This window comes from Lolium perenne, chromosome 2 (genome assembly GCF_019359855.2).
Source record: "Lolium perenne isolate Kyuss_39 chromosome 2, Kyuss_2.0, whole genome shotgun sequence".
NCBI classification, from domain to species: domain Eukaryota; kingdom Viridiplantae; phylum Streptophyta; class Magnoliopsida; order Poales; family Poaceae; genus Lolium; species Lolium perenne.
Window position 1 is genome coordinate 290,459,860 of NC_067245.2, and position 23,208 is coordinate 290,483,067.

At 46.7% G+C, this 23,208-nt stretch overlaps 1 protein-coding gene across 1 annotated transcript; it reads left to right on the forward strand.

Moving 5' to 3' along the window:
- Positions 1-4,954: 4,954 nt before the first annotated feature.
- LOC127336287 (auxin-responsive protein SAUR36) lies at positions 4,955-5,868 on the forward strand. Its single transcript, XM_051363078.2, has one exon. The coding sequence runs from the start codon at positions 5,067-5,069 to the stop codon at positions 5,586-5,588; it is 522 nt and encodes a 173-aa protein (XP_051219038.1). The 5' UTR covers positions 4,955-5,066; the 3' UTR covers positions 5,589-5,868.
- The last annotated feature ends 17,340 nt before the right edge of the window (positions 5,869-23,208 follow it).

A 23,208-nucleotide genomic window follows, 5' to 3' on the forward strand; every position in this document is an offset into this window, starting at 1 on the left:
TGCCCTGCAGACCGCGACTAATTTGCATTTTCAGATTAGCTAACTATTGGCTGTTATGAGTGCAACCTTCACAATGCGACGACTTGAAATGACGGTCGGACCTAAGCCACTTGTCATCAGGCTAGCCTGCCACCATGTTACTTTTGTGGTTCATAGGAAACCAGATGCTTCCACTATATTTTTTTACCTTGAGCCATATCATCAGCTATGATTAGCGACGAGCAAGAGGACAACAACTGAAGAGACAAAATGTTGCCAAGAAGGAGGAGCAAAATGTCAAAGAATCCGCCGTTTGCTGCACAAAATAATCTTGCTCCGGCCGTTTGGTTTGGTTCCATGTCGTACGTCGTGATGGCAAGTAAACGATCGTTCATGTACCAACCAAATGATTAGCCCGGCAGTGAATTAAAACGATTATCACCGGCAACCTACTTCGATTCAGAATCAACGATGCACTGAACTTGTGGTATGAGCCCCTTATCAGTTATCACGAACTATTTTGGCCCCTTTAAGTAACCACCGCGATGGGTACGTTTAGACTGAAGAAACGCAGGACCATCGATGCCCGTAGATCTGGAAATCTGAAAGAAAACCGTGCCAAATATTATTCAGGTCAATGCAGTTCTGCCATCGCCAACCGCCAAAATGATTAGCGCAATCACGAGCGGGCTAATACATATAGCCGGTAGAAGTGCATTATTGAGCAGAGTTGATCACATGTAGGCTCACCAGCCATCCATGTTCTGATCTAGCAATGTGATAAATCCGTACGCTGTAATCTTCTCTCCGTCCAGCAACAAGTTAATCTCGATTCGAGAATGATATAATGAGGTCAGCAGAACCATGGATCGAAATGCTGGGTGCTGGATTCCCCTGCCGTCCAAAAATGCAGAGGCTCTGACACCTGAACTGATGTAGATCTGTTGCAGGCGAGGGAAAAGGGTTGGTCAACGGGTCACTAATCGAATCTATGGGTTTAGCACGGCTTTGTTTGACTAAATATTACAGGGTGATGGTAATAGTAAGCTTAGTTAGATCTACTTTCATGGGATCTGAAACTTCAAATACGGAGTACTACACAAGCAATGTATGCTACTAAAGCTGCATGTGGAAATGTATATGGGAGAGCTTGACTACCCATAAGTTTTCATTTAAGCCAAAACAATTACGACTGATTTATGTATGTACACATATCTTGCGTTGACTTGTGAAACTGTTAATTTACGAGAAAAAAATTCTTCTATTTGTGAGGTGGTGGTGCTACACACAAGAAAAGTGACATCGGCTCTTTCTTGTTTTCCTTGTAAATAATCTTTTGCATATGGAGAAAGAGACCATGAAAAAAACGGAGAGAGACTTCATGAGCCATAGAATTCCAAAGAGTTGGTAGCAATTTATTTCTTAAATTAATGTTTCTAAATAAAGATCGTATGCATCTCTTTAATGCAGAAGCCACGTTCGATAAAAGAGTAAAAGCAAGAGGGTCAAGCTAAGACCAATGGACACTAGATTTTACGTGAAAACCTAGGAAAGGAAATACTAGGCACACATGGAAAACGTGTCCGCTATAATATTCGTTTGCCAAACGGGTTTGAGTTAAAAGATGAACAAAAAAAAACCTAAGGTGGAAAAGAGTCCCTACCACTAGAAGCCCATGTATCTCTCCATCAGAATTCAGATTACGCATCGACATTATGCAAGTTGTTGTGTTTAGTGTTGTACCTTACATTGTACTTGTATGGTACGAAAATGGCTCAGACAAACTTCTGCTTATAGTCTAGTTCCAACAAGAAGCCCATTTTACATTCTTGCAACTTAGGGCAGATTAGGTAGCCTGGGTCTTTTTTGAGGCTTTTTGCAAGCAGACTATGTGAATCTTAGCTTGTTACAAACAAGGTTTGGACCACTTTAAGTGTTTTGTTTGTTAGCCCGTGAAGTCTTTTTAGCCCTAAAGAGGCAACTCCGCCCTCTTTGTTTGGTACGCATGAGTCTGCTATGGTAACCTCTTACATTAGAGTGGTGAGGTTACCCAAGAACCGTGACTGAACAAGAACACTTTGCAACATTTAGTTCATCAAAAGGGAGTGGAAATGGGGTAGCACCACACACAGTGGCAGGTCTGAATATTTTTTGTGTGCTCAATCAACATCACAAAATTTTCACATGCACCATTGATGCTAGCTATAAGTGCACAATTTTGACCCAATAATTACTAGTGAATGACATCGCTAGCCACGGTTGCCTTTGATTTTGGCCTCTTAACATCGCTCGGTGTCAACTCCAGCTCCACCGCTGCCTACACAAGACTTACCCTAAACAGTGATGCACTTTGAGTAAAACAACTAGTATAGCTTGTGATGCATTAGCAATTCCACATAGGAGGGGTTAGTATACACCACCTCCAACAAGTTCATCACCTTTACAAACCAGTCAAGTCCTAGCTAATGGAAGGTTATGAGACCATCTCCCAAAAAATACATGATCTCTTCACCAGATCATGACCAACATCGATCGGATGATGAACAACAAAGAAGTAGCACTAAGCAAACTGCTTGCGTAGCCAGATCTTAATCCATGCTTTCCTCTCCCATGGCTGCATCCCATGATATTCAGCACATTCAACTTTGTTGTCAGCAATAAAGTTGGGTGCCTTAATCAACAACTGTGGTTCGTAGAGATAGTTCTTCCTAACAAACCTGGGTGAAAAGAATCTTCATCTGATCATAGTTCATTATCAGCTTGTTCACAAACTCAATATGCCTTGGGTAGCACAGTTATTGACAAGGACAAAGTGTTAATAGAGATCAACATGCACGTGTAAACAAACTCAATGAAAAACATGGGCACACTATTTTACCAGGAGGTGTTGCCACGGTTTGCCGTCATCATCAATCATAAAGCAAGTGCCTTCATCACTCCATTTGAGCTTCCATCCTCTTTCAACTTGCAAATATGGCTCCACCTGGTCCTCCACTTCCTTGTGTGGTTCTACAACAAAAGAGTGCTTGCAGGGATCCTAGTGAAGTCAAGAACATCATTGGCAACCTTCTTCATCTAGCTCTCATTGAACCCATGAGTCAAGCCCTTTATTCACGGGCTCAACAAAATAGTTAAAGACAAACTCTAATACAGATGTATCCCAAACCATTGAAGGTTTGTGTGCATACAATGATTCATCATGTATATAAGGGGATCTCATTCGAGGATAGGGCATTGTTCTTGACACATGGAGTTGACAGATATGGGGAGCTAACCAGGTTGATTGCCTATATTACGTTAGGAAGAACATTTATAAGCATTGTACACTAGAAAAAAAATCTCTACCACGATCGTACATATCTTAACTAGAACATAAAAAACAGAGGTTTCTTTCAGTCGGAGGAACAACATGTAGCACCAGATCGGGGAACACGGAGACTCTGGCGGAAAACCAAGCAAGACCACAGTCTCTGTCCTCGATAGAGAACCAGGCAGGATCAACGTCGTAGTGCTCAATGGAGAACCAGGTAAGGCTAGCTTCATCGTGCTTGAGGGAGAAGACCCAACCTACAATCAAAGCCATAAGATTTACCCCCATCTAACACACGCAAAGATTCAAGCTAGAGCCAAGGTCTAAGATGTTTACAACCACATGAGGATCCGAGGCAGAGGAAGAAGCCTACATGCCATGGTCGATCGCCACCGGCAACCTTGCGGACCAGGTCAATGACGAAGTTCGTGCCTTCCCGGTAGACTTTGAAGGGTGAAAAAACTCGAAGAGGGGGAAATGGGGGATTTGGATATGGTGGCGAGAGTGCCCCTCCCCCTCCCCCCCCCCCCTCCTAAATATGGTGGAAACAGTTTGTAGACGGTGACCGAATTAGTCCCGCCGCTATTTCACCATTCCACGTGAGCTCGCGCCATCTTCCTCACTGGCTCTTTCACTACATGAACGTCTCGCCGTCCATTTTCAGCGAGACGAGGGTAGCTCGCTGAAAACGGTAGATTCTGCAGTTCATCCCAGACCTGGTTCGTAGGTGCTTTTAGAACCACGTGGGTGACTACACCACGTTCGTGCATTTCCTTTAGCATGCATATGAAGATGACGATGCGTGAACAGGAAAAAGAAGAATCTCAGATAAAATGTAGCAGTGCATACCTCCTTCTTAGTCCTATTTGGATTTATGTCGTGCCAATCCAATATAAGCCCCTATTTTATTTACTTTTTCTATCTAATTTGTTTTCTTACCATTGTATAAATACACGATCTTTTCGTAGATCCATTGTAATCTTGAAATTCTATAAAAATGGAAACAGCAACTTTAGTCGCCATCTCCATATCTGGTTTACTTGTAAGCTTTACTGGGGAAGAGAGGAAAGGGGAACTGCTTGACAAGACTAGCTAGGCTGACCTTCCAGCCATACTCCATCCAAAGGCCCACGAACGGAAGTGCTAAAGGTTTCATGTGATGCTGACCTCAATGAACCAGACCTCGAGAATTCGTTCATCCCTTCGCTCCGAGGATTGGTCGAGTACTTGGCCACATGCATGAGTAGGCCTGTTGCCGGGATGTCCCATTAAAAAGGCGGGTCCCATATTTGAAATAATAAAATCAGATCAGATAGCGCTCAAGCATCTCGGTTCGAATCCGAGTGGCGGCATTCTCGAAAAAGAATATAATAGATTATAAAATGGATTCAATTCGACATGCATTTCTCTACGTGGCATTCCATTTGTACTTGGCATTCTATATATTCTTTACAGTAATCAACCTGCAAAAACCTTATCCTCAACAAATTAATTAGTTACTGCATTATTCAGAAGAGAGAAAAAATCCAGCCAAAGAATAATGAAAGGAAATCTGCTACTGCTACAACTACAAGTAGTACTCCGGAGAAAACCAAGGCGGGCCCACCACAATCCTCCCCTTTAAATGCCCCCTCGACGAACGCCCCCGAGCAGCACAATAGCAACGGCACACCCAAAACAAACGACCGTAGAAGAAGAAGAGGAAGAAAACGTCTCGGAACAACCACCGCCGAAAATCTCTCCCTAGCTAGCTAGCTAGCCAATCAAGGTCGCGCAGATGGAGCAGCTCGGGGCCAAGAAGTCGAACAAGATCACGGAGATCGTTCGCCTGCAGCAGATGCTCAAGAAGTGGCGCAAGCTCTCCGTCGCGTCCAAGGACACGGCGGCGGTCTCCACGCCCACCACCGTCACGGTCACCGCCGGCGGAAATGGCACCGGCGAGAGCAAGGCCAAGAAGTTCCTGAAGCGGACGCTGTCCTTCACGGAAAATCCGACCTCCGGGTCGCCGTCAGGGCCGCCGCCCAAGGGCCATCTGGCGGTGTCGGTCGGCCCGGCGATGCGGCGGTTCGTGATCCCGACGGAGTACCTGAAGCACCCGGCGTTCGCGGCGCTGCTCCAGGAGGCGGAGGAGGAGTTCGGGTTCCAGCAGGAGGGCCTGCTCCGCATCCCCTGCGAGGTGCCCGCCTTCGAGGCCATCCTCAGGGCCGTCGAGAAGAAGGACGCCGCCTTCTTCTACTGCAGCGCCGAGTTCGCCTCCGCCGCCGACGAGGTCGGCCGCGGCACCCCGCTCTGCAGATAGCTCCCGGGCTTGGACGACGACGCCACATACCGGCCACCACTTAGCAGTACCTGACTACCTGTCCCCAACCAACAAATTATGTTCTTCTGTGCTGTTTTTCAGTGTTGTCATGCATGGTGAGGGATGAATCCATAGTATCTCCCCCCACGGTTTAGAAATTGGGTTACTGCCTACATTCTTTCTCTGATCTGGATTAGCTGGGTAGTACGTAATGCAGCCCGTAATTCACTGATGGAATCATGGAAAGATTGATGTGAAAATGAAGATGATTTTCTCTTTATTATTTGCTGCGCATTATCAGGGATCAACTGCGATCTCAGCGGGTAGGTTTGAATTTTTCACCCGATTTGCAGTTATGGCATTTGTTTAAATATTTTGCGCACATCTCGCCGGCTGTTGTTTATTATGTCAATATTGAAATATTGACTATTGGCTTCACCGTATGGTGCATGTGCACTACCCCATGTTGTACCCTGTGATGGATTGAATGCCGCCTTTGATTCCACTGAGGTACAATTCCTATCAATTTCCGGTAAAAGGTACCGCATGCTTCAAACTTTTTTCAAAAGAGGTAAAGGTCAAAACGTCGCTTTTGCTGCTTTTTTTTTTACTGTTTTACTGCTTTTATGCGTCACATGGTGCGAAGTGTCAGGTAATCACTGCTGAGCACTTACTTCAGCTTAGGGCATCTCCGACCGTTTGTGTCCGTCGTGACCGGAAATGCGTCTAGCACCACCTCCAACGGGGCGACGCAAAGTAACCGGGCCGTTCGCGGGAGACGCAAACCTGGCCCAAATATGCGCCAGGTTTGCGTCTCCGCGGACGCTCGGCGGTCGCACGGAGCGTCCGCTCGCGTCCCCATGGGCCCTCATGGCAGCGGCACAACTTCGATCGGCCTCGAATTCACAACGCGCGCCGGTGTGGCAACCGCGGCGACCAACCGCCGCAATGGAGCGCCGAACCGCCGCGGAAGAGCAACCGCCGGCCTCTTCGTTTACGCGCCGCCGTTAATCCGCGCACATTATAACCCCCGCATCTACGGTAGTTCAAGTTCAACCGCCTCCTTCTTCTTCTTCCTCTTCTTCTTCTTCTTCTCCAACACCGGCACGTCATGAGCGACTACACGCTGCCGTCCGACTCGGAGAGCGAGGGCAAGTCGCCCGGATTCCTGCATTGGTGGGAATCGTCGGCGACGCCAAGCGATCCGGGCTCCACGCCCAGCTACCCTACCTCCACACCGAGTGAGGACGAGGAGGACGGAGGCGGCAATGGCAGCGAAGGCCAGGAGGAGGACGGAGGCGGCGCTGCCAGCGACGCCGACGGCGAGGAGGAGGGCCAGGAGGAGGAGGACTCCGACAGCAAGTTCGCCCGATTGGAGGCGCAGGAGGCGGCGGACGACAAGGCGGCGGCAAGGAAGAAATCCAGGGCGCTGGCGCGGGCGGCGCGTCGTTGTCCGTTCACCGACGACGACGACGAAGACGCCATTTCTTCCAGTTTCAAGTCCTCGACGGGCGCGTCGTCATCCAGTTCCGACGACGAGGTGACAAGCAAGAGGCGGAGGAGTTTCCACGACGACGACGACGCAGGGCCTTCGAACAAGGAGGCCAAAAAATAATTTTAGTTTATATGTTTTTAAATTTCTTCTTCTTTGTATGTTAAATATGTTTGAATCTAGTCGATTGACGTATCCGGTTAATTGTTTAGGCTATAATCTATTCGATTGGACCAACATGACATCATGAGTACATCTTTTTCGCGTTTAAAACTTGATCATTCAACTAAATTGAAAAGAAGTAGCACAAAAAAAAAACAGTTGCATGTCCAAAATGCGTCGGACCGCTGGAGGTAGTCCCCGACGCAAACGGATATTTCACCCCTCGCGGTCATTTTGACGTCCGCGGGGTGACGCAAACGGACGCTCGCGATTACTTTTGAGTGTCCGAAATGCGTCGCGCCCGCTCGAGATGCTCTTAGAAAACGAGCGGCAAACAAACATTAGCGACCAAATGTACGATGAAGGCAGCGACGTACGCAGGGACAAAACACGGCATCCGAGTTCATGAAGTTCACTGTTCCTGTCGCACCGTACCCCCTAACGGCCGGTGTGACGCAGACTCGCCGGCTGTCGTCAGTGTCACGCGCTCGGTGGATGTTGATTTTTCCCTTCGATTATGGTCAGGATGGTAGACTATCTTTAGAGGTGGTTTGTTTTGCTCCTGCGTCAGGTTTGTTCACTCCTGTTATTTTGTTTATTATTTTTTCCTGTTGCAATTCCCACTTTTTCATCCACAAATAAGTGACTCAGATAAATTTGCATATATCTACATATTAAAACACATTTAGCTACATGTGAATCTAAACAAATTTAAGTTACTTATCTCCAGAAAGGAGGGAGTATAAGATTTTATTCAGAAATACATTATGGGAGGTGTATGAATCATATAGAACAAAAGAGTCACAAGGCCTCTACAACGTCGTAAGAGAGTAGGTTCTTGTTATCAACAAAGTGTGACAGCTCCCCTACCCACATAAGCCTACTCTTCTACTTGCCACCACAACGGCAATGGCTCCAGGAAGCCAAAACTCTCGGATAGGAATAACCTAGTTAACCGCTAGCGCTCGAACTTTTTTTAATCTTTGTCTTAATGGCTTCCGCGGTTAAACCAGCTCCATTGAACACCACATCGTTCTAGTGACGCCAGGTTACGCCAAGTGCACCAGAAGGAAAGTATGATAGTTTTCCATAGACCACGCTGCAAACACTTATGGAAAAACCTTGACGTCCACCGCTCCAGCAAGTTCGCATTTTCTGCGTGCATCCATTTCGGTCTCTCCCACCACCTCGGGGTCCATGCCAAAACTTCATGTGACACCACGTACCCAACAAGCAAGTGTTAGATTGTCTTAAGGTTCTTGATCATAAAAGGGGACATTTGGCCAGGTGCGGGAGGCCTCGCTGCTGCAACCTATCAACCGCCCATCACATGTTCCTCGATACAAGCCACGTAATGGAACTTGCAGCGGTATGACACCCAAAAATGCCAAATCTTGGTTTTCGTCAGTACCCATGTCATTCCATTGAAGAAGGCATTGTAGGCCGACTTGGCCAAGAACATGTCGTCATTCGACCACAACCACACAATGACATCGTCTTGGGCCGGGATGAGCTGGACATTGGCAAACACATGCCACAAGTGAAAAAATTATGCTATTATCGCCTCGTCTATATCCGGACCATGGTCTCTTAGCCACTCACCCCGCCTTGACTGAGCGTGTGTTGGCCCCGTGAGCCACCACCCTAGCCACCAAGTTGGGTGCAAAATCTAGCACCTTGGACCAATTGAGCCAATGATCGTTCCAAAAAAGAGCACATTACCCATTCCCTACAACCACAACGGTGGCAGATTCGAATTGAACTCAACCTAGGTCTTGGATGAGCCCACACGTTGTAGCCATGCCTATCGACACCGAAGGGCCAAATTCAAGAGGTGGAGGTTGGGCAATCCTAGCCGACCATTGCTCTTAGGCAATGCCACCATGTCCCACGCAGCCAAACAATATACACCCTTCACGTCAAGCCTAGATTTTCACATGAAAGTATGAAACCACGACAAATCTTCAAGCCCGCATGCATGTATGGTCTTGGGAGGAATGTCGGTGACATTACGGCGTGCACGGGAGTGTGGCACATCCGCAAAAGGATTGTCCGTCCACCGTGGTCAAGGACCTTGGCACACCGCTGTTGTACCTAGCTTGCTGCGAGTATAAGATGTTTTGGCGAGCCGAAACACCTTATATTAATGTATACGTTTGCTAAAACACTTTATATTAATGAATGGAAGGAGTAGTTGTCAATGGAGCTAACTTTCTAGCTAGCACAGTAGATTATCCATGAGAGAGATCGATCTGTACCCATATCGTTATACTTTTCCGTTGGTTGTGTCTAGACTTTCAACGGCCTCTCTTCCTCTGTCGTGTGAAGGAAAACAACAGCCAAACGAGTACTGGGATTCCAATTTGCACGAGACTCCAAGTCTCCCGCTGCACCTGGACGCACGCATCTCGTCGTCGCCCGCCGTCCTTGAATGAATCTTCGATCGAGAGGTTTCTCTGGTCCAATGGTATCCCGATGAGATGAGACGTTGCGTCGCATCCCAATGCGTCTCGTTTCAGGTCTACCGCGTGTGCCTACGGGTCGTAGCCTCGTAGGTTGAAACCTTTAGTTTCGGAGCACAAGAAAAAGATTGTCCAACCCAATACGCTCTAGATTAGAAATGCATCACCCCTACACTAGTATCATGTACATGATACTAATTTATGATACTAACCCAACAATGCATAGTATCATAAGATAGTATCATAGTATCATCATATTTAATATTTTGTAGAATCTCAATGCAAATGTATGTACATGATGTATTTGTCATTAAATTTTCTAGTTTGACGTGCTATGATACGGTATCATATTAGAGCAATTCCAATAGTGTAGCCAGCTATTGGCTATAAGCCAAGTGCCATGTCATTTATAGTCAACTTAGAGCCAACATATACAATAGTGAGCTATAAAAATGTAGTACTTTATCAATGTATGGCCCACCCTTCACTCTCACAAAGTGCCTAGGAGCACGTGCTAGAGCTGGCTATTGCATAAGAGCCCACTCTCCTTCTCTCTCCTCCTCTCTCTCCTCCAACTAAGCAATAATATACTATTTTAATCCTTATAGCCAGCTGACTAGGACTTATTGTACTTGCTCTTATGATACACTTTCATCTCTCACCTCATTAATTGATGTGCCACATCAGATTTTTGCCAACATGGCATGCATGATACTGCTTATGATACTCCCATTGTGGCTAGTCTAATCCGTTGTTTTTCTTCGTCAACAACATGACATCATCTTCTCCCACCTGTGCAGCGCAAGTATATCTAGATCGTCATGAGAGGTAAAAACGTCTAGAAGCAAATTAGCCGCGGTAGTCAATGACTCAATGTCATGATCGTCTATTCAATTCGTGTTAGAGAGAAAAGCCCCGTACAATTCAGTTTTCCTGTGTGCTACCAAATGTAACAGTAGCTTGCAGGTTCTCGATCTGAGATAGATCGATCGTCAGCTTAATTGGTTGTAAACTGAGAGTTAAGCTTGAGAGCTCGATCCCTAAGCTAGTTCTCACTCAGCAGACAATTATAATGTTAAATTTACATCGTGATTCGTGCATTTGAATTGCGAGTTTGGTCCTTCTTGGCAATACCGCTTAACCAATTACCAAATAGGTTTTAACATTAGGAGGAGACACACTGAAAGTCATAAAAATCATGCGCCATACAGTTTTTACAAGAAGGCACTCAAAAAACAAATGATGTATCGACTCATCTTTATCACAAAAAACACAAACTTTACTCCCTTGCCAATTCCTTTTAGCAAGATTATCTTTGGTTAAAATCTCCTTTCGATGAAGATGCCACATGAAGATTCTAATTTTTAGGGGTACTTCTGTTTTCCAAATATAGGTCTTGAGGTACCTTGATTGATCATCAAGCAAATCTAGGTACATTGATTTGACAGTAAAACTACCTGATGTGGTTAGACTCCAAATAAAAGTATATGTATCATCATTCAACCGAATATGCATGAGACGCTCTACTAACTCTAGCCATTGAGCCCACTTGTTGGGAGGTAGAGTTCTTCGGAAAGTTACATGTAATGGTCTATTTGCGAGAGTATCAGCCACCGAAACTTATTTTCGGTCAGCTATAGAATAAAGTGATGGATACTGTTGCGCCAAGGGAGCATCCCCCAGCCAACGGTCCTCCCAAAATCTAGTTGTTAAACCATTTCCTATTTTAAAGGACCCCTACTGAAAAAATCCTCTTTAACCCTCATTAGACCTTTCCAAAAAGGTGAATCAAAAGGTTGCGCTGACACTTGTGACAACGTTTTGGAATGCAAATATTTGTTATGCAAAAGTTCTTTCTAAACTCCATCTTCATTTAGAAGTTTAAACAACCACTTACTAAGCAAATATTTGTTTTTTTAAGTCCAACACTTCAATACCTAGCCCACCTTGATCCTTAGGCCTACAAATGATATTTCACTTAGAGAGTCTATACTTTTTTTTGTGCCCATCACTTTGCCAAAAGAAAAGCGATCTATAAAAGTCTAATCTTTTCCTAACGCCAATGGGAATCTAAAAAAAAGCATAAACATTGGAAGGCTCGTTAGGACAGAATTAATGAGTATCAATCTGTCTCCATAAGATAGCAGCTTTCCAATCCAGCTGCTCAACTTCCTCTCAAACCTATCCTCAATCGGTTTCCATTCACTATTTACTATTTTTAAGCTTACGAAAATGAATTGAAATGCCAAGGTATTTAAACGGAAAAGACCCAACCTCACACCCGAAAAGAAGTCTGTACTGCTCCTCCACCTCTTTAGCTTGACCAAAACAAAAGATTTCACTCTTATGAAAATTTATCTTAAGCCCAGACAGCTGCTCAAACAAACATAAGATCAGTTTCATGTTAAGAGCCTTTTCTAAATCATGTTCCATGAAAATAATGGTGTCATCCTCGTATTGTAAAATGGAAACACCCCCCTCCACAAGATGGGGGATAAGGCCATCAACTTGATCATCTTCCTTGGCCCTATTAATAATGATAGCTAACATATCCACGACAATATTGCATAAAGTTGGAGATAAAAGATCCCCTTGCCTAAGACCCTTTCGTGTTTGGAAATAACGTCTAATATCATCATTCACCCGAATACCCACACTTCCTCTACTTACAAAATTGTGGATCCATTGACACCACTTAGGATCGAAACCTTTCATACGCAATGCTTGTTGTAAAAATTCCCAATCGGCCTTATCATAAGCTTTCTCGAAATCAATCTTAAGAAGCACTCCATCCATTCGATTCCTATGAAGCTCGTGGATAGTTTCATGGAGAACAACGACTCCTTCCAAAATATGCCTCCCTTGCATAAAAGCCGTTTGTGTCGGTCTAACCACCTTGTGTGTGACCTCCGCAATCCTATTTGTGCCAACTTTTGTGAAAATCTTAAAACTCACATTAAGTAGACAAATGGGTCTATATTGCTGAATTTGAATTGCATTATCTCTTTTTGGCAACAAAATGATGGTCCTAAAATTAAGGTGAAACAACGGCAGATCTCCCTTGTGAAAATATTAAAACATCCGCATTAAATCACCCTTAATAATCTCCCAAAACTTTTGATAAAACTCGGCAGGGAAACCATCCGGTCCCGGAGATTTATTTTTTCCATTTGCATAATTGCGTCATGTACCTCTTTTTCAGTAAAATCAGCGGTAAGAATATTGTTCTCTTCAACAGAAAGTTGCGGGATATCAACCTTGCCTGATTCCCGCAAAGAAAAATGATTTGGGGCGGACCGAATAAATTTTTATAATATTCAGTGATGTAAACTTTTAAACTATCCTGACCAACTATCGTACCTTCATCTTGCTCAAGTTGAAATATTTTTTTCCGCCGATGTTTACCATTAGTAATAAGGTGAAAGTATTTCGTATTATCACCGCCTTCCTGAATGTACTTAACCTTTGCCCTCTGAGTCCATTTTGCTTCCTCATCCCTTCTTAATTTAGTTAAACTATCATTTGCATTCCTTAGCTCACGAACGCTCCGACTCAGAGAGTGATGTTATTTTAGCTTTTTTGTCTAATAAATCAATCAGTAGAAGAAAGGTTGCTCATGGCGGCGATGGTAATCGCAGAGATGAATGGTGGTGGCCGCTAGGAAATCCGGTCGCTCAGATCTACTACTTTTATTGAGCCGTGGCAGGAAGCCAAGAAGGCGACGCAGAAATCGAAGAGAGCGGCGGTGGCTCTTTCACGATGGTTTCTGTGTTTGGGAAGGCGTCTCGATCATCGCAGTTGCTATTCCGCGGTTGCTCTTCTGCAACGTCCCCTTGGATTGAGTTCGGCCTTGGCCCGCGCCAGCGTGAAACGCGAACAAAGGGTTGTTTTGTTGTCCCTGCAGGCTCCCCTATGAATACTAGGTCTCGCAATCCGTCTACGTCTGCGCAAATTTAGCCCACGTTTGCATTCCTGCGGACATGCCGAATATTTTCCGTCGGTTTATCAACCGCGAGAACGGACACTTTACATCCGTTTGCGTCGTGCCGCTAAAGATGCCCTAAGTCGAGTGTGAACTAACGATCTGACTCCTGCTATTAGGGTTCCTGCCGTGCCGGAATTTTTGACAAAAGAGACCACTTAGCCCAATGAATTGTCAAAAAGGACCACCTCCGAAAATTATTGTCAAAAAGGACCACCTGCGTCGTGGCGGCACGCGTGCCAGGTGACACGTGTCGCCTGCCGCCACAGCCAACGGCGGCATGTTCATAGTATCCTGGTCCATGAACAGTAGTCCGTTTTGAATTTTTTAAAACACCAAAAAAAATCGAAAAAAATACCTACATGTAGCTAACTCTATGCACTACAATCGTGCAAAAAATCACTGTAAAATACGATGTATTTTGGGCTCAGTAAAAAAGACAAATTCAACAAATTTTATAGCTAACGTGTACTGTTCATCGATCAGTACACTGTTCGTTGATCACCGTGGACACGCGTGTCGCCACGATGTAGATGGTCCTTTTTAACAATAATTTTTGAAGGTGGTGTTTTTTGACAATTCACTGGGTCATGGGTCTAAGTGGTCTCTTTTGTCAAAACTTCGCCGTGCCGATCCCTACGATGGAGCCTCTGAGAGCATCTCCAGTCGCGTCCCCCAAACCGTCCCCCAAATCGCGCCGGATCGAGCGTTTGGGGGACGTGTTTTGTTCGTGCCGCGTTTGGGGGACGTCGCTCCCCAGCCGCGTCCCCCAAACGCCGCCCCCAATCAGAAATTCAAATAGATGCATTCAAAAGAGATCGTTCCCGCCGATTCGTCGCGATCAGAGTAGCGGCGATCGATCAAAGTACTGGGCGCGCGATCATATTACAGACCGGTGGTGCATGCAAATTAGAAGAAGGGGTTGGTCGACGGCGTCGTGTCCTGAGTCGACGCAGGCCCGTCGAGCACGACGACCTCGTCACGATCTGCCTGTTCCTGTGCATGGTGCGTCTGCTCCGTCGCCGACGCGGAGGCCGACGCAGGTGTAGCAGTAGAAGACGCGTCAGCCTGCTCTTGCTGCGCTGCCGCTGCCGCCGATGCCGATGCCGCTGCCAGGGCCGCCGCGTCCGCCGCCGCCATTTTGGCTTCGATGTCGTCGAGGATCTAGCCTTTGAAGAAGTTGTGCGCCGCTCGCGTCCGGGGAGACATTCCCTCTGTCGACGTTCTCAGCAGGGACATGTCGTCCCTGCGTTTCTTGAGCTCCAGCTTCTCCTCTTGCCTCTTGAGCAGCTCGGCCCACCTTTGGTCGGCCTTCTTGTCGCGGGAGATAAAGGTCGAGGAGACGTCGGTGAGGCATTTCGTGATCGACGCCTGCGTCTTCTCAGACGACGCAGCATCGGCCAAGGCGGCCTTGGCAGCCTTGTTGCCAGTAGGACGCCCTGTCGAAGTTGCCAGCGGCGCGTCCAGATCAATGGCGTCCTTCCCCTTGGACAGCGACAGGCGCGTCAGCCGCCAGTTCTCATTCACTTTGAGCTTGCCATAGCAATGCATCAGCGCGAACGGCTTGTGACCTTCCGAGTTCTTGGCGTACAATTCCATGGCCCGATCAAACTATCCAAAGGAAGCAGAGTCATTTCATCGAACACAATGTGGGCGCTACGGATTATGGAAGAAACTTGATCGTACCGGTTAGGCGACGTCGGCGCCGCTGTCGCCTCTGGTCTCTAAGTCGTGATGGTACCCATGGAAGGAGTTCACCGACGCCTGGATGATGGCCCATCGCGTCGACATTGCCTTTTGGCTCCTCTTCATTGTCACTTTCTGGTAGTCGATGTTGATGAGCTTGCGCTCATCGAACTCGGTCTTGATCCTCGCCCAATACTTCCCGCCTTTTTGGTTGGCGCCGATGATGGAGTCATGGCTCACCGTCGCCCACGACTCGCACAGACAAAGATCTTCCAGAGGCGTCCACTTCGGGCCTCGTGTGCCCGACGCCTTCTTCTTCTTCTTCTTCGTCCTCACGCCGTCCGCGTCTACCTCCACGAGATCATCGTCAACGGCACCCTCGTCGTCCTCTTCGTCGCCGCCCTCTTCGTCCTCATCGTCGTCCTCCTCGTCGTCCTCCACCCCCTCCTCTTCCTCGTCGTCCTCCTCCTCAACCCCGTCGTCCTCCTCAGCACCGGCGCCGTCGTATTCGAGCGGACCCCTGCGGCCGGTGAAAGGGTCGCCGTCCGGACCGGGTCCTGGCTCGCGCTGCTCGTACGCCGGGGAGTAGAGGTTGTTGGGGTTGAAGCCGCCGTGCGGCAGCGCATCCTGGTAGTGCGGCGACAAGTTAGGCGTCACGCACCCGGGAGTGGCGGAGGGGCCGTCGTTGTAGAAGGCGGCTTGCGACGGAGAGATCACTCCGCGAACGTACACCGGCATGGACGTACTCCATGGGCTCGCGTTGGTGGCGGCGATACACCCGGCCATTACGTGCTGGTGCTGGCGCCCCGCCTGAGCCTTCTTCTCCAGCTCCACCGCCCTCCGTCCTTTCCGCTCCGCCGTCGATAGCTTCCGGCGCAGGCAATCTTGCTGCCATTGATCTTCGGTCATTCCTTCAGGCTTCTTCTTCGCAGCCGGCGCCTTCCGCGGCTTCGCGAACGGCGCTTTCGCCCCTATCGTCGCATTGCCCGGCGGCTTCTTGGCCGCTTTCTTCGCCATCTTTTTGGGGGCTGTCGGCGGCGCCATGGAATGGGGAGAGGGTAGCGGCGGCGGGTGGACGGCGGGAGGGAGAAAGAAATCGGCGGGATAGGAGAAATGAATCGGCGGCGGGATATGTTTTGGGAGGCCTGTGCGCGGCGGTATAGGCGCGATTTGGCGGGAGCGGCGGGATTTGGCGGGAGTGTGAGACGAATTTTCCCTGTGCCGCTGACGGGTCGGCCCCGCGTCGGTTGGCCTCGCTTTTCGTTGTGTCCGGCGTCCCCGGAGCGTCCCCTGTGGGACGGGGACGGGCTCGGGGCGCCGGACACCGTATAGGGGCGCGCCGGACAAAAAAGGGCTTTGGGGGACGCGGCTGGAACGCATTTTCTGTCCGGCGCGCCCCAAATCCCTTTGGGGGACGGTTTGGGGGACACTGGAGATGCTCTGAAACCGGCCGAAGAACCCCTACCTGCAGGCTGCAGCCATGTGAGGCGCTCGAGCAGCGGGTGGCATGTGCTCTGCACGTTGCGAGGTGTCAAGCCAGTAATGGGGAGCTCGTCCCCGGAGGCCGGGCGGGATTGTTTTATCGCCATTGATGATGGGGTCGCCCGCCGGCCATTACATGCCTGCTCCCACTGGCCAAGTACCTGCAAGGACGTACCTTCAGATGCTTCCCAATTTAGTATGAGTACCCGCTGCATGATTTGCATCGGATCCACAAATTCCACGAATCAATTTGCAGCCCTCCAGTATACTAAAACATTGTTTGCATCCGAAACTACTGGTAGTTGCTGCCAGCCACTTCCTGTTCTTCGGCAACCGAGTCGCCGCATGTGCGACTCATGTGACCGTCCATGGCGCAAATTGCATTCTCATAGTCAGTTTTCGAAATTTTGGACTATATTTGTTCTTTTTTTGGCGGCCGATGCACGCAGTCAAAAACTGGATAAGCTCTCTAGAAAGTAGAATTATCATCCCTGTTTGCGCAGGGCAATTCTCGAGAAACCAGAGCAGAGGTAGTGGTTTTCAGTCAAAAATGTCTAATTCGCTACGCAGATATCTTTTTTCAATAATAATAAGAAGAAAAGTCCCAACCGCGAGAAGCTAGCCTGCTCTGTGGAAAATAACCGATGGGCAAAAAGTTGTTGTTTTCAGGCAAGTTGGGGTGATTTTTCAACAGAGCTGCAGCAGCTGGAGAGAGACGGAGCAATGATCTGCCATGTTTATTTGGCCTCTCCTGGGAGCTGAAGCACCGTATGCGGAACGCAGAGGACGTTTTCAGTCAACCTTGCATCACCTCAGCCCCATTAGTTTATGCCTGAATAATGCCGAATCATTCGAATTCTGAAGTTAGACCGCGTCTTTGGTTATACTCGGTAGCCTAAGATTATCCATAGTGTAGGGAAAATGGCCGGAGTTGTTAGCAGACGACTATGCAACTAAATGATTGTTTGTTTTTTCACCTGCCTCGAAGAAATTTCTTGTTTATGGCACAATAATGTACAATAATTATGGAAGATTGCAGGGCAAGTTATTTCTGAAACAGTTTGATTTATTTTAGCTAAATTAAGAAAAAATAATATGTGAAACAATATGTCAGCTACAATTCATGGATGCAATTATGTAAGCATAATTGATGCTGTTCCTTCTGGCAAACTAAATAATATCATGAAAAGCATGACCTCTGCCACCAGACTTGGCCTACATGATACAAGTCATCCAGAATTTATGCACCAGCTTTTTTTGTGACCACCGTCAGGCGGTCTTCATTTTACTCGGGGTCACTGTAATACAGAATAAGGAAAAACATGCTAAATTCTTGCAAGAAGTAAAGTTTAACCAGATCTTCCTGTTGATCTTTGCTAAATGATCATTTGTTTTTTACCTGCCTCGAAGAAATTTCTTGTTTATGGCACAATAATGCACGCAGATTATGGAAGACTGCAGGGCAAGTTAGTTCTGAGACAGTATGGAATTTTTAGCAGACGATAGATTTCTGATTTCTTGCAAGATATGAAATTTAATCCGGTCTTCCTGTTGATGTTTGATTATCAAATCTGGGCAGTACGATAAGTACTCGGTGATGGTACAAACTCTCTGGTTTTATAACTGAACTTTACTTCACCCTTAAGCTAATCTGGGCACCATGTTATCACATGAAAGTCTCAAAAGGCAATTCAAAGTCCATTGAAAGGCATAATCAAGTAGTACAAAGGTGCTTATCAAGTACAGAAAATAACTTCTGTTCCCTTGTAAGTAGGAAATGCTCTTGCGTTTCTTCAAAGGCGACAAAATTAAACGAGCTACTCTGAACTCTGAACCTGCACAGGTTACAGTGTAACCCAAGTTTACGTTTCCCTCGCTCATTCGTAGAATGCTGACAGTAAGGCCGCCCGAGCGAAAAGATATCGAGATTCATGGACACTGAAGCATGAACAAAATGGTCTAGCCATGCGCGGAGCACGTGAGAATGCAGCTCAATTTTTTGAGTCGGCACATAACTCGCAACCGTTGCTATGTTCTCAAGCATGGATGCCCAGTTACAACCGGAGATGCTGGACATGTGGGGTTGTTCGCAACTGTCAAGAGTCAGGAACATAGAAGCGTGAGGCAAGATTGTGCGAGTGGAGGTGCCATTCAATTCGATCCAATTGCATGTGGTGAACCAAGATTTGTGTTGGCCCATGTTTTGTTTCTGGCTTGTTTGAGAGGTGTGTGTGTGCATGCAGGCAGGCAAAAGAGAATTTCAGGGAGATGTTGGAAGGGAGGCATGTGGTTTTACCAAATATATGGAGGCACATGACTTGATTCACAGCTCACAGTTTGCCCTGATGTTTCATGTGTGTGTGTGTGTGTGTGTAGAACAAAATAGGAGTTGTGTCTGGTGGCAATCGTGCGAGGAGATTGCAAGGTTTGTGGCGATGCTTCCACGTTTCTGGCAGTAGCAGAGACCAGAGACAGTGGTCGTAATTGGAAATTCCATCGTTGCTTTCTCTCTGAAGTACCGCTATACTCTGAGATAACAGTTGTGCGGAAAGATGTTCTGAATGATTGAAATGAAGTGGAGACCGTCCTAGATGATATCATGAACGTGACAAGATCCTAACTCACATTCGGCGCAATCTCGCAATCCTAGTGAAGGATGCCCATTTTTCTGTCAGTACTGATGAATCATCTCATGTGGATGCGGAATGTCTGCATATGGTTTCTGGTTTCAGCAACAACAACACAGACGCACTAGCTGATATGAAGCATGTGCCAAGATCGTACAGTAGCTCACATTTTGGCCAATCGTCCTGTCCTAAGGACGCCCAGTTCCTGTCGCTGTTTGTACTGATGAACCATGCGTTTCAGCAGAAAAATGGCGAGGCAGCGATGCATCGGCACAGATTAAGAGCGCGTCTTCTGCCATTAGGAAGCCGAGAGAAGCTGGGGTACAATGAAGTAGATGTAGGAGACACATTGCATGTATTTGTCCCTAGCTGTATAGATCGAGCATAGCAAGGAGTTAACACATATGGATTCAGCCACAGTGGCCATGCCGTCCATGTGACAGAGGTACATCGATATGACCCACGTTTTGCTGTCCTCAATCGATCTGAGTGGTGCCGACCCAAGGCCATAGGGTAGGGATCGATCTCACATGTCCGGCCAGAAACCAAGCAGGGCAGGCAAAGAAACCATCCAGAGATTAATGGAGTGTCGCGCGCTCAACAATCAGAATCCTAACATAAACATGTCGATGACGAACACCCGGCCGGGCGGCCGGCCAGTCGACAGGGAGAAACCAGTGCACTCACGATTCACGAAGCTAGGGACGTTGTTGCAGCTTGCAGGTACATACGTAATACTGACGTACAGTGTACTACTAGTAGTGTATATGCACAAGCACCAAAACACGCCGGCCGGCCGGCCGGCGGGCGGGCGCAGGAACATGGGGCTGTAGTGCCACGCCTTGGAGAAGAGGAGGCCTAGCAGTCGACATAGTGAATCCTATAAACTGCACTAGTCGGTGCCGACTAGGCGCCGCACATCCCCAATTCCATTTTGGGCCAGACCCATTAGTGCATTCGGATTTTCTTCTTCTAGTTTTTCTATTTTGGTCTTTTTTCTTTGGTTTTTCTATTTAGTTTCGTTTTTCGACCGCTTTTCTGCTTTTCTTTGGGCCAGACCCATTAGTGCATTCGGATTTTCTTCTTCTAGTTTTTCTATTTTGGTCTTTTTTCTTTGGTTTTTCTATTTAGTTTCGTTTTTCGACCGCTTTTCTGCTTTTCTTTCTTCTTATTTTACTATTTTGGAAAAAAAATTGAAAAATGTTTAAATTTTGAAAATGTTTAATTTTTTGAAATAAGCATATTTGAGAACTTTTTAATTTTAGAAAATGTTCAAATTAGGAAATTGTTCAAATATCAAATTTTAAAAATTGTTAAAAATATTTAGTTCGCCAATTTTTGAAACTCAAAAATATTTAGATACGCAGAAATTATTTAAAATAATTAGATTTGATTTTTCTAAAATTCTACAAATATTTAGATTAAAAAATTGAAAAAAGTTTAGAATTTTTTGAAATTATGAAGTTATTTAAAATGCTCAAGCTCAGAAAAAATATAAATGAAACAGCAGAACGACAAAAACGAAAGAAAAGAAAACGTACTTTACCGGCCCATCACCTTTTCCCGGTGAAAGGACGAGATGTCGCCTAGAGGGGGGGTGAATAGGCGTTTAAAAACTCTTACGGATTTGACTTGTAAAAATACGGAATTAAACTAACGTTTAGTTTACAAGCACAACCCCTAAATATGCTAGGCTCAACTAAGTGCAATAACAACAACTAGAGCTAAGCAAGATAGGCACAATATATATATGAACAACAAGTGATAGCAAGATATAATAGATACTTCAAGCTCGATGGTTATCACAAGGAAAGTAAGCTCGGGTATAGAAATAACCGAGGCACACGGAGATGAAAATGTATTCCCATGTTCCCTTCCTTTACAAGAAGGTACGTCACGTTTGGAGAGGTGGGGGTCCCACGAAGGCTCACCTTCTTCTCCGAGTCAAACCCACGAAGGATAATGGCCCTTTCCTTATGGTTAGCTTTTCCTCCACTCCTGAGATGGCAAGCTCCACAACCACTTCACAAGCTCCACGAAGGAGAAGCCTGGGCTTCTTCACAATCTTCCTTGAAGAGATCACCGGAGCACCAACCGCCAAGCCAACTAGGAGGTCTCCCTCCAAGAGTAACAAGCTCACGGTCTCTCACTCGAACTAATCGTGGTGGAGAGCTCAACACTATGCAATGATGCAAAGCAAGAACACTAGAGGTGTTCAAATCCTTCACACTCAAATCCCACCAAAGCAACAAATGCTAGGATGGAATTAGAGAGGAAGAACAAAGAGGAAATCAACAAATGACTCCAAGATCTAGATCCAAAGGGTTCCCCTCACTTAGAGGAGAGATGAATTGGTGGGGATTGTAGATCTAGATCTCCTCTCTTAGATCCCTCAAGAATGAGCAAGAATCATGGAGGGAATCAAGAGAGAGGGCGAGTTCTTCAAAGTCAAGAATGGAAGAGAGAGAGTGGAAGAACTTAACTGCCCAAGGTGGAAGAAGGGCTATTTATAGCCCAATGGAGAAAATAATCATTGGGGAAGGTAAGGCTTCGAGGAATCCGGTCAACCGGGTCTGGGACCGGGCGGTCCGGCGCAAGGCCTGGTCAGACCGGGCTTGTGACCGGAACGTTCGGTCCAAACTGGGTCACCGACCGGGCTAAGGAGCCGGCGATACTGGATGGGGCCCGATGGCACCGGTCCAGGGGCCGGTTGGAACCGAGCCAGCCGGTGCCACGGCCGGTCCAACCGGACCACAGACCGGTGATACGCGTACAGCACGCGTCCGTTGGGAACCTGATGCGTGCAGTTGACACGTCCGTTGGGAACCCTAAGAGGAAGGTGTGATGCGCACAGCGGCAAGTTTCCCTCAGTAAGAAACCAAGGTTTAATCATACCAGTAGGAGTCAAGAAGCACGTTGAAGGTTGATGGCGGCGGGATGTAGTGCGGCGCAACACCAGAGATTCCGGCGCCAACGTGGAACCTGTACAACACAACCAAAGTACTTTGCCCCAACGAAACAGTGAGGTTGTCAATCTCACCGGCTTGCTGTAACAAAGGATTAGATGTATAGTGTGGATGATGATTGTTTGCAGAAAACATGAGAACAAGATTGGCAAGAGATTGTATTTCAGTATAGAGAATTGGACCGGGGTCCACAGTTCACTAGAGGTGTCTCTCCCATAAGATAAACAGCATGTTGGGTGAACAAAATACAGTTGGGCAATTGACAAATAAAGAGGGCATGACCATGCACATACATATTATGATGAGTATAGTGAGATTTAATTGGGCATTACGACAAAGTACATAGACCGCTATCCAGCATGCATCTATGCCTAAAAAGTCCACCTTCAGGTTATCATCCGAACCCCCTCCAGTATTAAGTTGCTAACAACAGACAATTGCATTAAGTATTGCGCGTAATGTAATCAGTAACTACATCCTCGAACCTAGCACCCATGTTTTATCCCAAGGGGCAACACCACATCCATAATCATAGAGATTTCTGTCACGTCCCCAGATTCACGGAGACATGAACCCACTATCGAGCATAAATACTCCCTCTTGGAGTTACAAGCATCTACTTGGCCAGAGCATCTACTAGTAACGGAGAGCATGCAAGATCATAAACAACACATAGACATTACTTTGATAATCAACATAACATAGTATTCTCTATTCATCGGATCCCAACAAACGCAACATATAGAATTACAGATAGATGA